The sequence below is a fragment of the Colletotrichum karsti genome (genome assembly GCF_011947395.1).
Source record: "Colletotrichum karsti strain CkLH20 chromosome Unknown Scaffold12, whole genome shotgun sequence".
Classification (NCBI taxonomy): Eukaryota; Fungi; Ascomycota; class Sordariomycetes; order Glomerellales; family Glomerellaceae; genus Colletotrichum; species Colletotrichum karsti.
The window spans coordinates 850,292-864,258 of NW_024065912.1; the positions used below are offsets into that span (position 1 = coordinate 850,292).

Below are 13,967 nucleotides of genomic sequence, written 5' to 3' on the forward strand. Positions count from 1 at the left end.
AGAGCATAGTCTAAGCCGGGATTGTTGCTTGCCTGCGAAGTGATGGTCGGGATTTGTGCGTGTATTGGGCGGAGCGCTCGAGCGGTCCTTTCCATCGTATCCGGCGAGTGGTCATCATGAATGCTTGTCGGTGTGGAAGCATCCATGTCTGTTCCAGAGCTTTCAACCCCTAGTCGACTCACGAAGAACTTAAGGACGCTTTGGAAGTAGCCGGTCGTTTGAGAGCCCGATGCCGGAGGTTGACAACCTTCCAGTTTGGTAGGCTCAATATCTTGGTGACCTGTATCCAATTCGTCGTCTTCGATGAGGTCCATATCATATTGAAAGCCTTCGGGAGAATCCGCTGGAGGAAGGATAGGCATCTGGGCCCCTGGCAGGAAATGCCCAGTGGTTAAGAGGAACACGTCCCCTTCCTGGTTGCGCAGCAAGCCACCTCCGGTACAAAAACGATCGCCGGGCCCGCCAGCGTCTTCGTTCTCAACATGGATGGTGGAGCCTTGAAGAGACGCTGTAGAGCAATCTATGCGTAAGCGGTATGATGTCTGACCGGAAGCATCTGCGCCAGGCCCGCGAATCGTCATGTTTCTGGATCCGGGATCCTCGGTCCAGTCAACAGTCATGAAACCGACAAATCTGTCGAGAATCTTTTCCTGTCTGACGAGCTTCCTCAGCTCTTTGCGAGGCTCTTCTTCGCTTGATGCAAATCCAATATACGGTTTCGCGGTGCGACGATTTCTCCCGATCATGTAACAACACAGTGCCACGCATCGGTCACCGGGGCGCTCGTCTATGTGGGATTTGTGAAGACTGTGAATTATTGGAACAATTTGTGCTGAGAACACCTCTGCAACTGCACCTTCCGCTCTCCAGCAATAAATTGGTAAGGGATTTAGCATTGACGGGAGAAGCGGAAGCGTTCGAAGGCGTTCACCAACGCACAATGGAAATTCCTGGGATATCTGGGAAACTTGTGAGTGCTTGTAAGCTTGAGGGGAAGATTGATTAACAATACATCAACCGTTTGCACATGTACGCATGGTGCCTGACTGCGTCTGAGGAAGTTGAACATTGGTTTGGAAGGATCATAACACAGGCAAAGATGACTTGATATGTCTCTGAGATGTTGTATCGCAACAACATTAACTCTCAAGGTGTCCAAAGCTGCTTTATCCCCAGAAAGGTGTGGACGGACGTGATGGCACATTGAATATCAAGGTTCTCAACCGGGTGTGCGCGTCAAGCTGTGCTCCGACTACATGTAGGCTCCTAAAAGGAATACTAGAGAGTGAGCTACTTGGGGATCCGAGAGATTTGCCTCCTGGGTGCCTAATCAGCCTCACTTGATAGTGCCAGCTCAAGTCTCACAATCAAGCTGCAACTATATGGATTTGGGAGCAAAAGGCTTTAACCCCTCAGTGGTTGATTCGTCAATCGATAATCTTCGTGTCGCCCTGGTCTTCTCTCACCGAACCTTCACATGCCGTGCGACCTGCGCATCTGTCCAATAATACAATGTCAGCTGCTGCGCCAAATTCCACAATTCGCTCAACTTGTTCGATCATTATAGGTCGTGCATTAAGCCACCGAACAACGCATAACACAGTCATTCATGGGGACAAATGAGCACAATACTTTGATACAGTTCGCCTAGAATCGCTCCAATCAGTTACTCACATCAGAACATAGCCACAAACCGCGGCTTCCCCAGGTATTATTCGGGGCGTAGCACAGGGCCATGCCCGCCCGACTACAAACTAGCTCTCATACACGTTTCGTGAGCCCTGCAGCCCACGTAAGTTCCTGAGCTGAGAAGTATTCCTTGACTCTTGAAAGCGATATCCCCTGTAGAGGCCGACTATCGACACGAGCTGACCGTTTGGATCACTCCTTCAGTCCAGTTTTCATGTCACTGCAATCAACAGAGATGGAACTAACAAATCTCCAAGGTCTCGAACAGCCCATACTTCTCGGGCCGAAGTCCTCTTGCAAAAGCTCAGATGTTGCTTTTGGACTTTGGGGGATCAAGTTCCCGCATCGGCGGGATCAACACGACGACTTCGAATACAACTTGGAGACTTATATGACGTATTACTACAAGCAGATTAGTCTCTTCGCAAAAGATGAAGGGAAGTTCGTGGTTCTCAAGACACATCAAGACATTGCCAACATCGCCAATGACCTCCTGCGACAAAACCTTGGCAAGGACGAAATGATCAAGAGATTTCACACCAACAATCAGATGGATGAGATTCAGTTGTACGCGTCTACAAACCTCACTGCAAGGTTGATTTTCATGATGTGCATAGGCACCGCGCCACTTGTCGTGTCTGGTGGCACTGACTTCAATTGGATCGACAACGAAAACATCTCCTCTGAGTCTATCAAAGACTCCGTGGCACGACACTTCAACGACTCCAGAGACGCCAGTTCAGGAGACTCTATTCAGTTCAGCAAATTACTCACAGCTCAAAACCTGCGTCGAATTGTTGGGCTTAAGATTCTCTGGACTGATAACATCGCCGATCATTTGCGGTTATTCAGAGATGACACCGAAGTTGCTATTTTTCATCATGCCTCGTTTCTGATGGTCGCAAAACATGCGTAAGTTCTGCGGATTCATGCTTCGGCCAATTTATAGGCCTCAATACATGTACTGTTATTCTATCCATCATATGCTGTGTGCTGACTACCAGAACCAGACAGCTCTTTCCACTGGGGTTCGCTGAGGAGACCCTCCGAACGTTATCACTTCTGCTGCCAAAGCTCAATAAGAGTAGCAGCTACTGGTTCACCAGTTTGGCCAAGGAAAAAAAGCTGGATACGAATGCTCACTGCTGTCTCCCGCTTCAGGCAAAAGACCGCCGGGCAGACAAATTCGACTTCTGGCGTGAACGACTGACGACATTACAACAAGTTTTTGACGAAACGCAACCTTCCACATGGAGACAATGGTGGTTCGACACCCGAAAGGGTCTTTATAGATGGCCCTTTCTGGTGACTGTGGCGGCACTCATTCTGACGGCATTTTTCGGCCTAGTACAGTCGATCGAGGGAGCTATGCAGGTGTGGAAGGCTTACCACCCGTCGTGAAGCAAGCCTGCTGAGTCGCATTGAGAATGGTTTTTGTTTGCGCTTCGACGTTCCAATTCTTTATACTGTATCTCAGCAGCGTACATCAACTCATAAGATCAATGGCATCAGTGGAATTAGGGTATCTGAGTTTTCTCTCTCATTCGCCATCCTCCTGCCGTCGATGGCATAAGGAACATGATTATCTGTTGTGGCCATCACTGGCTCATTTATACCGTCAAGCCCATGCCTTCACAAGTTGTGATGATACCGTCGTTGCTCCCGTTATCGGTACAGACTTGCAGATTGAAGATGCACTTTGTTGACGAATCAACAGGCAGCATATCACCAAACGAATACGTCAGTTGCTTCCCACCAGCAGCATCCACGCAGTCGGCAACATCCTTGACAACTTCCTCCTTCTTCATCCCGTACTTCTCCGTCAGAAGCTTCATCACGTCATCGCGACCAGCCGCATTCTTGTGGTCTGTCCGCTGGATGAGAATATACTGTCTCCACCGACCATCTGAGTCTTGCGCACACAGATCAGACTCGCTGTACTCCTTGCACTCCTCCTGGTCGGCGGAGAACGGTCTTGAGCGCCAGATGAAGACGCGCTGGGCCTGCAAGGCAAGCCCGATGGTGTATAGTTGAAGGCTGCGGGTGATCTCCTTCTGCATATCGGTTTGCGTGACGTTTCTGCTGGTGCCGAGAAACTTGCCATCGCGGATGATCTGGAAAATGCCTTCCGTTACGTTGACCTGTGCGTCAATGGTGGTCTGGAAGCTGGTTGAGACGGCCGACTGCCAGTTTTGAACGACCTTGCCGAGAGAAGAGGCAACATTGCTCCATGAAAGGAAGAGGTCTGTAGGCTCAGGAGGCTTGAGGTTGCTTGAGATAAAGCTGGAGGTACCGCCGATGACGCTGGCAGCGGTGCTGAGTGGACCTGTGAAAGGGATGATAGAGAGAGCGCCGGCAAACACGCGGGTCATTGTCTTGAGTTCCGTAACGTCGTCCTTGGGGTCTGGGTAGAAATCCTTGACAATATCGGGTAGAGTAAGGCTCATGATGCTGGAGGCGAAGGTAATGGCGGTGTTGAGAGAGTTCATGTAGCTGTTCCAGTTCTGGACGGCGACAAGAGCATACCACCCTGGAAGCTTGACCGGTGAGCAGGGCTGTCCCGCATTGCAAAAGCTGTCGAGACCACTGTTGGATGTCTTAGTCTTGTTCTCAGTCAATTCCATGACGTCTGGGCCGGACTTACCAGAAGAAGTTTGGTGCTCCAAAAGAGCTGGCGAAGTTCTGAATAGCGTTGGTTTCCACCTTGCTAACGTTGTAAGTCGTCCACTTGGCCAGGTAATCCTCGATTCCGAGCTTCTTCCAAGTGTCTTGATTGAGTGCTTCAGTGGTACATGAGCCTCCGGACCCGGAGTCTTGTGGTAGAGGCGACGCAATTACACCTGGTGCGGCTAAAGCCAGCATAAGCTGTTGCGCTCTCATTTTGCAGGCCGACTTTAAAGAAAGAATGAACGTGGGATTTCGGAAGAAAGAATGGCGTGGGCAAACGATTGAGCCCTGTTAGAGAAAGAAAAGGAACGTAAAGAAGCGTGGTGGTCTCTTCCTCTCCTTCATCTTCATCTGGCCGGGACAAGAATCATATCTTATAGCCAATCTTTTTCAGATCAATATTCCGAAAGCGAGATGGTACGGTTCCTAATTCCGATAGCCTCAAGTTAGCGGTTGCGTGCATTGCGTTCGTATTCAGCAGCACTCCCCACGTTCTGTACGACTCATGCGTTGAGTGGAAACCCATCAAGCTGGAACGACCCCCGAGGCCGATATCAGAGCATCTTTCAGAGGCCATACCAAGACGCGGACGATATGTCAACGCACGCGCTAAATTGCACGCGAGCGTTCTGCAAGTCAAGCATCCCGTGTGGCAGGGCAATGCCTTGTTGGTGTTGCTCATAGGGCGTGCAAGTGTGGGGTTCCAGTGATCTTTGACCCAGTTCGTGCCAGCGCACAGCCCTACGGCATGGCAGATGTCCGTCTGATCCAAAGATAGGATGGGTTTGGATTTGATTAAGGCTGAAGGCTTCTCTGGTTTTTATCGGTAAATGACCTCATCGGCTGGTCTATGAATCTTGCACGAGTACGCATACCACCTGGGCTGCTGAACAGCATATGACCTATTCAGCTCCTCTGGAGCATACTTGCAAAACATAAGCATGCTGGGCTTCTACCGTCGTCATCGGGACGTACTCGATTCTGACAGTGCTGGGACGAACGTAGTAGAAGGCGCACCAAATGGAATTACTGATCAATATCATAGGTTATATTCTATAGATCATGCCGACAAATGAAGCTTTTCAGGCCAAAGACCGCGGTTCGCGCGGAAGCGCGGCATCACCATGACGGACAGGCACGGATGCCCTCCATGGAGGGGCATGCCTGTAAGTCATGTCAGAGCCCCTGACGGCTATGCGAACCCACCCCTTTCGCCCCCATTCCGCCAGTTCGCACCGACACAGCATCCGGTGAAGGAAATAGAGTTGGAATCGCTGATTGAATTTCGGTTTCTCGGCCGTTCGGTCACCGTAGAGCGTGCGGCTCTCATGTCCCTGGGCATGACTCGCATGTGGGATAAACTACGCTTGGGCTTCATCTTATTGAGACTTTCTTGGGGCCTTATGAGTTGATCTTAAGTCTGTCAGGTGTCCCGAGTAGATGCATTTTCCTCCATGCCGGTGCCGGTGGGCATCCAGTGGTGAATGAAGCACCCGCTAGTTGGTTGAGAACTATTTCATTTCATTTGATGGCTCAACTCGACTTATCCGAAAGAGATCTAAAAATAGCTTGTATTCCACCATGATTTTGACTGCTCTTCTTCGATGTTCTGCGCCACTCCTACACTGGACCAAGCACACCCGGGCGCCGGAGCTCGCTCTCCCGGCCGGTGCTGCCGGTCGTCGGACCCACTTCGGACCCGATCGGCCGATCGTGATCCGGTTGGTCTCTCGTCTTTGCCACGTGCTTGTTGAAGCCAGAACTCCTCGGGTTTCCTTTTTGGCTTCCGAGAATTCCGTGAAAGTTATTCAGTTTCATCGAGAGACTGTTGTTGCGCTCTCCCTTCACTCAGATGAGCCGGTTCTTACCACATTTTGAGTACTTGCCTCTACCTCATCGCTATGCAAGTTTTCCGCCAAAAGGCGCCCGCTGAATGCTCTTTATCAATTGAGCCTCGAAATACCGAGACATCGTGTACTTAAACCACGCCCCTCATCCTGTTCACATCACATATGACTCAGTCATACACCTGCATTGAGCGGCGAAGCAGTCTCTTGGGTCTAAAGCCATATGACCATAATGCGAATGACTTGACGCATACAATCCAGAAGTTCCTTTTGAATGTTCAATTTTAAAAATCTACATGAAAGCCTCCCTACATTGTGACATCAAAAGCAGCGTGGGTGTGAGAGACCAGTCAAATCATGGATGGAACGCTATATAGCGATTCATATTCATACTCCGTCGTGTTGTCATTGGCAGTCTTCCAAATTTGACGCCGTGATGAGGATCTAGACCTCAGTATGGTTTTTGCATAGAATGGAGTTCATTTAGAGTGGACAAAGTCCCGGAGGGTGAATCAGATAGTTTCTTATTCGGTTTGGTGTCGCTGCCAGGGGTTATCAACCCGATGCCGAAGATCCAGATTACAATCAAGGGAGTGCTGACACAACAGTCTCGGTTCTCTAACCTCTTCTCATAGAAAACATATTTGCGCAGGGACACATTGCAAATTCGAAAAGTGTAGGAAGTAATATAGTTGTATTAGGCTAAATATTCAGCCCTGGCACGAACGCGTCACCCATATGTGCCTTTTCTTCCGCCCCCTCCCTTAACTCCATCGTAGATTAAAACATTACACACTAAAGGTATTCCTTCTCATCACTGTGAGGGAAAGAACAAGAAGAAAAGTCATAAACTCAATGAAGGAACATTTCATTGATCCAAGTCAGTCGTCAAGATCGTGCAATCAGGTGCAGGTGCCAAAGGCAGCCTGGCATCCCGTGCCGCAGTGATCGGCACTGCTTCCACACCAACCGTACTGGCTACAGCATGTAGCGCCCAAAGGCTCCTTGATACACGTCGTGTATCCCTGCGTGGCACCGCAGCGTCCGTTCGTAGTCGCGGGAGGGGTGCCCAAAGGACCGGTAACCGAGCTGGTGCTGGAAGGGCCGCTCGCCGGGGTCGACGACGCGGAGCTCACAGGTGCGCTTGAGGTCGACACCCCCGGGTTGGAGGCAGCGCAGTTGCCATACAGAGGATTGCAAGACGCGCCGCAGTGGTCAGCCGTGTTTCCACACCATCCCGCACCGGAGCAGCACGTGGCGCCTGGCTCCGAGAAACACTGCGTGCCGAAGTTAGGGCCGCAGCGGCCATCTGTGGAGGCAGGGAGACTGCCTGTGGGAGAGACGGCTTGGGAGGTGCTGGAGACGGTGTTGGTGGCGCGCGTGGTGGTGGTACCGCTGGGAGGAGGGGCGTCGCCGACGGAACGGTACCAGTTCTCCTTGGGATCCTTGAGGCAGTCGCCGACCGTGACAGACTTGAAGCCATTGCGGAAGAGGGACTCGAGCATGTAGTCCGTCAAGTTGTAGACGGTCTGGTAGACGGGGTCATGCTCGATCTGAAGCCATTTGGTGTTGACGGGGTCCTTGCCCTCGACGTTGGTATCCCAAATATCCTTGGAGGTCTGGATGAGCTGAGCGCTGTCGTGCAGATAGCCCTCAGTGTCCAGGTTGAAGTAGGTGATGTGGTAGCCAAGGTCGTCGAGGTAGCCCTCGCAGGTGGCATCACAGGCAGAGTAAGGGGGTCTGTCGATGTCAGTCTCAGATTCATCCGGGGAACTCGATAGTGGCATACCTCATGTAGGTCGGGAAGTAGCCCAGCAAGTCGGCGAAGGCGATCTCATTGTAGATCATTTGGTTGCGGAACTTCTCAGCGCTCACGGTTGTGAGTCTCTGGTGAGACCATGTGTGGCTGGCAACCTGGTGGCCCTCGGCAATCATACGCTGCAAAGGGTGAGTGCGTGCATCTCATAGCCGGGAGGGAAAAGACGTACCTTGATCAGAGCCGGCCAGTTGGTAGACGGGTCGTTGATCTTGCCCTTGCCCAGGTTGTTGCCGGTGATGTAGAACGTGGCCTTGGCGTCGTAGGCCTTGAAGAAAAATCAATATGACATCCCTTGCGTCGGACGGTGTATGCATACCTTGAGCTTGTTCAGCAAGTCCTCAGTGTAGATGTAAGGGCCATCGTCGAAAGTGAGGGCAATATCGCCGTACTCCTCGCAGTGATAGATGGCCTCACCATAAGGCACAGAACCGAGCCTGGGGCGCGCGATGTTTGCCGTATCCGGTCCGTCGGGACGGATGTTGGCATCGCATGCCGGACCAAACTCAATCAGGCATGACGGCGCAGAGCAGTAGAGGTATCCCTGGCCACACCATCTGCCGCGAATTTAATATCGAAGTCTTGGAAACTTTTGGGGCAAAGACATCGCGACTTACCCTGCGCTGGAACAGCAGTAGCCGTCGTCGCAGACCGCGTTGTCGTGGTCCGGACCGCAACGGCCGACAGACTGGCGGATCTCAAGCTCCGAGGCCTCGTGAACCGGCTCGACGTGAGCGGCGCGGCGCTGGACCTGACGACGCACAGCGGTGAACTCCTGCATGGCCCGTCTTCCGGCCATGAGTTGGGGAGCTGCCTGACGGTCGCCATCAGCACCGTGGGCGGCGGCTAAGCCGAGGCTTACCGCAAAAGCGAGGGTGGAATAGTGCATGGTAGAAAGACGCAGAAACACGCGTTGGTGGTAACGAATGGCTGTCTCGCGGGCAAAGCAACAGCGCTTAACGAATGGACTACAGCAAGGCAAGATTCAATGAAGAACACGGCCAAGCCAAACGAGACAATGTACACAAAAGCAAGAGGTGAATTACCGAAAAACACTGCTCTTGGCAACTAATTACACCATGAACCGGGAGAGCAGCAAGGCGGACCAGACGGCACGGGGCCGGATAGTGTGTTATATAACGGAAGAGCTTGTTTATCTGATCGGGAAAGAAAGCTGCCTTTGGTATGTAGGCAGGCTATGGGCTGAAAATACGACCCTGGGTAGGCGGCAAGAGAGATCGGCCGCAGCTGGGATCCAGCTTGGAGGGGAAGCAATTTGAGCGCAGGTCCTCTAGAGAGAGAGGACAGCAGAGATCCGGTACTTGGCTGCTGCTTTCTGCATGGCACTTGATGCCTGCTCAAGCGAGCTCTCCAAGCGACCAGGGTCTTTGAGGACAGCGACGTCCCGTTGGTTGGGTCCTCTGCCGGCGAGTGGCTATTTTAGTCACCTGCACTCGGTATTATACGAGGGCGAACGTGGGAAAAGCAAAGAACTTGCAACGTGAATGAAATATGGGGATGAATCTAGCGCAGTAGCTAAGCCAGCCTGCAAGCAGACAACGCGATGGCAGTGGTCCCTTGGAAAGAATCGCGGTCATTCAGGACGCCACTGGGCGTTAGAGGGTCAGTCTTGACGCGATCTAGAGATGTCAGGCGCATGTTCTGAGGTTGTGATGGAGGTGCCGACTACGGCCACCAATCTTGGCACTCTGGTGCCTGACTATGTGCTGGAGGCAATGACAAGGCGCGGCGCAGTGAATATTGGATCCTTACATGACTCTATTGTATATCTGACAGAGGAGATGGTGTACAGAGGTCCTCATTGAGGAACGTGAGCAAGTTAGCAGCGCCATTCATTGAAGCACAGGCTGACTGAATGCATGGAGTAAGCAAACGTGAATTCCGAAGACGGACAATGTCAGCTATTGTGGAGTACCGAAGAGAATCGGTTGAGCAGTGCATGAAAAGCAATAATGGCCAATATGAGAAAACGAGGTCGAGGTTGGACGTTGCAAGGCAGTTGTCCGTGCTGATGCCGAGCCCTCGTACAGCAGAGCAACGTGCCTTGCAGATCGTCCGAGGAACGATGTTGTGGAAGGCAATGAATGGAACGATGGGCTTGAAATCTGGTGTTGGGGCTGCTGTCATGCTGCCCTGTTGCCCTGTTGCCCTGCTGTTGATGATGCACGACAGCCTGGGCTATATCGAAGATGGGGTCGTCTCCATCTATTCTCATGTGAGTGAGATGGAAAGGATGGGTTGTGGATGATGAGATGCACTCGTACTTCTGCAGTTGGTTAGTGAGAGAGAATAGGCGTGGTGCAAAAGACAAGGTGATGAGTGAGATTGATGATGTGACCGGAAGGCTCGACTTGAAGAGTGCTGTGCAGTAGCGAAGACCGAGCCGGGGGCGGAAGGCGGGGCAATCCATATTCTGTGGGGCAGAGCCGAGCAGGTGTTTCCCGCATAAGAGAAGATGCATAACAGCCATGCGATAATCGAGTCGTGAAGCGAAACCTCGCATAAGAACAATTACCCCGATTATTGCCTCTCGCGCCGGGTCCACGGTGAGCTCACCCCCCTAAATCCTCTACCGAAGCTCAACATAGCCGCTCCGCGTCTGCCACGTCCCACGAGTGCCCCTGGCCTGCCGATTTATTGGCTTGGCGGAGCTCGGTGTGTGCTTCCAGACTCCTCTGAATTGGCATTTTCAAGCATCGAATTGCATCTTTTTGGGCATTATGCTGACATTTTCCAGGCCATCTCTGCCGAGAAGACGACCGATGGGCCGATGGACCAGGGGACGACTGTCGGGTCTGTCGCAATTGAGGATACCCAAACCCAGCTTTCCTAACTCGAAGCTTTCTGGCGCTTGCTTGGCGGTCAGCTTGGGGTTGTGACAGTGACAGTCAACGTTGTCTCGCGCGCGGCTGTGTCTTGTTTCCGAGCCTGGTCGTGGTTCCTATGATGTGACGCTTACGGTGGGATTGCAAAGACTTTACTTTACAATTCCCTTCGCAGTTAGCCTCTTTCATCATGTCGGCAAGCCGCCAAAAAAGACCCCGACGCTCGATTGACAGCAACGTCGGCCACACTTTGGAGAGGCCGACTCCAGTTTCCCGCAGACACGGGTTTGCCCAGACCTGAGACACTGGCCAACCGCGTTTCACTGCTAGGGAGGCTGTCTCTGAGGCGAACCCAGGTTTGCGATCCCACGTTGCCATCGTGGACACCTTAACAAAAGCGTTGCGGATATCAAAACCTGAATTGGACGAGTGCATCAGACTCTCACCGGATGTCGAAACTCGACGAGGTGGCAGTTTACCCGTGAGCTGCCTGAGAACAACCTTAAGTCCGGGCTTGGTACCCGCTCGTCGGTTCGGGTAGGGTTGCTTCGCTTCTCACAACTCCCGTCGTCTAAGTGACTGCGAGACGTTGTCCCCCTCTCCGGTTCGGCTTAACCTCTCTTTCGATCCACGCACGGCTTACATATGTTGCATCGCGGCGCAGCTTCGCCCAGGTCGCAGCCCGCCGCATTGGGTCGTCCTCGCACAAAAGGAGAAGGGGAGACCAGGATTGCATATGCGCTTAGGAATGAAAACTTTTCCAAAATGTCTCCTCTCCACCGCCCGGCAGTTCTTTTGTTCGACGTCGAGGCTGATGCAAAGAAAGCTGAGATGGTATGATATGACGATGGCGGGCAACATGAGGGGCTCGAGTGCATGCGCGCTGGCAGTCGTGGGTCCAGTCCTTTTGTCAGTTATTCATATCCCGCCGTCGTGTCTTTGTCATACCAGATTTCCAAGACATTGACGAGCCCTGTCATGTGTAAGACACTCGTACCGGCCACCGAGCAGATTGGTGGCTGGAATACGACGGGATGAGATGAGGGGTAAAGGAGAATGGCTTTGCGGTGAACGTGCTCGAAATCCCAGAGAGCTTGTCCGACTTGAACGAATATATCCGGGGGGGTGTGAGGAAGATCAAATTAAATTGCCATGCAGATGGGTGGACATCTCATGGGAAAGTCGTTGAGAGTCGGGCGAGAACGAAGTCTACGGAGAGAAGGCGGGTACTTACGCGCGTAGTGTATCCATCTTGCTGCTCGCCCGACGTGAGTTCCGTCAAATGAGGCCCGCGCTGGTGCGCTGACCTGTGCTCGTCCCGCGTCAATTCCTCCACTTCGTGATGGAGCTTTTGTGGATGTTTCTCGCGAAATGGAGAGATTGACGTTCGGGGTTCCGGGGTGAGTTGCGGGCAGAGACGGGAGTGATGGGCCCTTGTCCGGATCACTTCCCCAGGTGGACCTCCTCAAAGACGTTCAAGTTGTTGGTCTCCACTCGAGAGAAAGTCCACACTACACGCCGAGATCTGAGCCATTACACTGTTAGCTAAGACATTTGCCGTTGAAATGCAAACTCAGACTTCATCTTCCTCTCACCCCCTGCGACTCACCATCGCTGAGTCATCCACGTGTTGTGGCTGGTCGATGACGTTTCTCACTTGAGGGAGTGACGGAATGAGTGAGAGCTCAGACAAGCGCCCCAACTCACCGGGACCTCACCAAAGACGGCGCGTAAAACGGCTTCGACGGTTCCCACGGGTACCTAAGTCTAGCGCTGGCGGGCCATCCAAGTGTGATGTGGAAATGAAAGTTCGTTTGGGCGACGATCTTTGTCAGGGCCCATCACGTCTTTCGTGCGCTAACCTTGCCCGGCGGACGGGAACTAAGTAAACTCCATTGACGGCGCCTGGCCTCGCGACAGCGGCAGGGCTTGGCGGGATCTGTTCCTCCCACATCACGGGTATTGAGCACGGTTGGCGGGTGGCAGACGGTGAGGATCAATGAGCGACGGGGCGACAGCTTCCTTTAGGGTGAGGCTGGAAGCCATAGAACTTGCTAAAGCAGCTCGTTTCGAAGAGGTAAATCGAACTTAATATGAGGGAGAAGGGTGAAGGGTTACGTACGCGAAATCGCGCCATCGTCTCATCGCGGAACGGCACCGGGTAAAAGCAGGACTGGACGCAGTGTTGGTCGCAATGAAGGGTCGCTTGAAGAATTGGCAGTTGCCGTCTCTTAACGCCACATTTCCTATTCCGGTGAGCCAAATCGGGCTGGAGTTTACGTTTCGGTGTGAGCTGTAATGACCTTACCAACAACACCTTCGAGTATAGCAACTCTTCTTCGTAAATCAAATGCGATGCATAAAGCTTTGAAACAAGTGCGCAACTGTACGTGTAGTTTGAATTTTGTGCGGGATACTAGTGTGAAAGGTATCTATGCCTCATAAGTCATTCGTGGAGCCACCCGACCTAAACATTACATTAAAGATGAAAAAAAGAGAGCGATAGTAAGATGCAGATCCGGCAAGAACACGTCAAGCCGGAAATATAGCGAGAGAATCGAAGAAGATGAAGGCCCTGCCAGAGCTTAGCCCTCATCACCGTCCCGTCCTATTCCATCCATCTGTACAAAGGTCCTCCACTATGTGCGAACTTCCAAGCGTATGTGATGATGATGTCGGTGGTGGTGGTTGTGTGAGTATGTCCAGCCTTGCTCTTCCTCTTTGGGCAGCCCGTATACTGACTACCATTCCCTGATGCACATCTGATATCAACTTTTTTCCCCTCGGTCGGCCCTCCGTATCCTCCAATCATAAGCCGTGTCTCACCCTCCCAATCGTCAGCGTTCGACGAGTTCTAATAGTCCCATTTTCAGCCCTACAAACAGGTTGCAAAAACGCCACGTGAATGATATCGACAAGTAAAAAGAAAGGATGAAAAGATCAGGCGAGAAGCTTGTCTCGGCGGGTGGGATTGGGGGACCCCGCGATTCGGCAGGGCCGTACCCAGCCTAACCCGGACCGGGCGGCGGCGCAGAATGAGTGAGCTGAACCCGACCCGTGATCCCGTGAGGTGAGCTGGCAAGCCTGATCGTTTCTTCTCGT

General features: G+C 52.4%; 3 protein-coding genes across 3 annotated transcripts; 1 reads left to right on the forward strand and 2 right to left on the reverse strand.

Moving 5' to 3' along the window:
- Positions 1-1,924: 1,924 nt before the first annotated feature.
- CkaCkLH20_04628 (uncharacterized protein) lies at positions 1,925-2,605 on the forward strand (the record flags this gene model as incomplete). The annotated part of the gene is made up of 1 exon (XM_038887347.1): positions 1,925-2,605. The coding sequence occupies one exon, from the start codon at positions 1,925-1,927 to the stop codon at positions 2,603-2,605; it is 681 nt and encodes a 226-aa protein (XP_038747513.1).
- Positions 2,606-3,299: 694 nt separating this feature from the next.
- Positions 3,300-4,569, reverse strand: CkaCkLH20_04629 (uncharacterized protein; the record flags this gene model as incomplete). The annotated part of the gene is made up of 2 exons (XM_038887348.1): positions 3,300-4,275; positions 4,334-4,569. The coding sequence occupies 2 exons, from the start codon at positions 4,567-4,569 to the stop codon at positions 3,300-3,302; spliced, it is 1,212 nt and encodes a 403-aa protein (XP_038747514.1).
- Positions 4,570-7,105: 2,536 nt separating this feature from the next.
- CkaCkLH20_04630 (uncharacterized protein) lies at positions 7,106-8,908 on the reverse strand (the record flags this gene model as incomplete). Its single annotated transcript, XM_038887349.1, has 5 exons — positions 7,106-7,943; positions 7,993-8,141; positions 8,192-8,287; positions 8,339-8,576; positions 8,637-8,908. 5 exons carry the CDS (start codon positions 8,906-8,908, stop codon positions 7,106-7,108), a joined length of 1,593 nt encoding a protein of 530 aa, XP_038747515.1.
- Between the last annotated feature and the right edge of the window lie 5,059 nt (positions 8,909-13,967).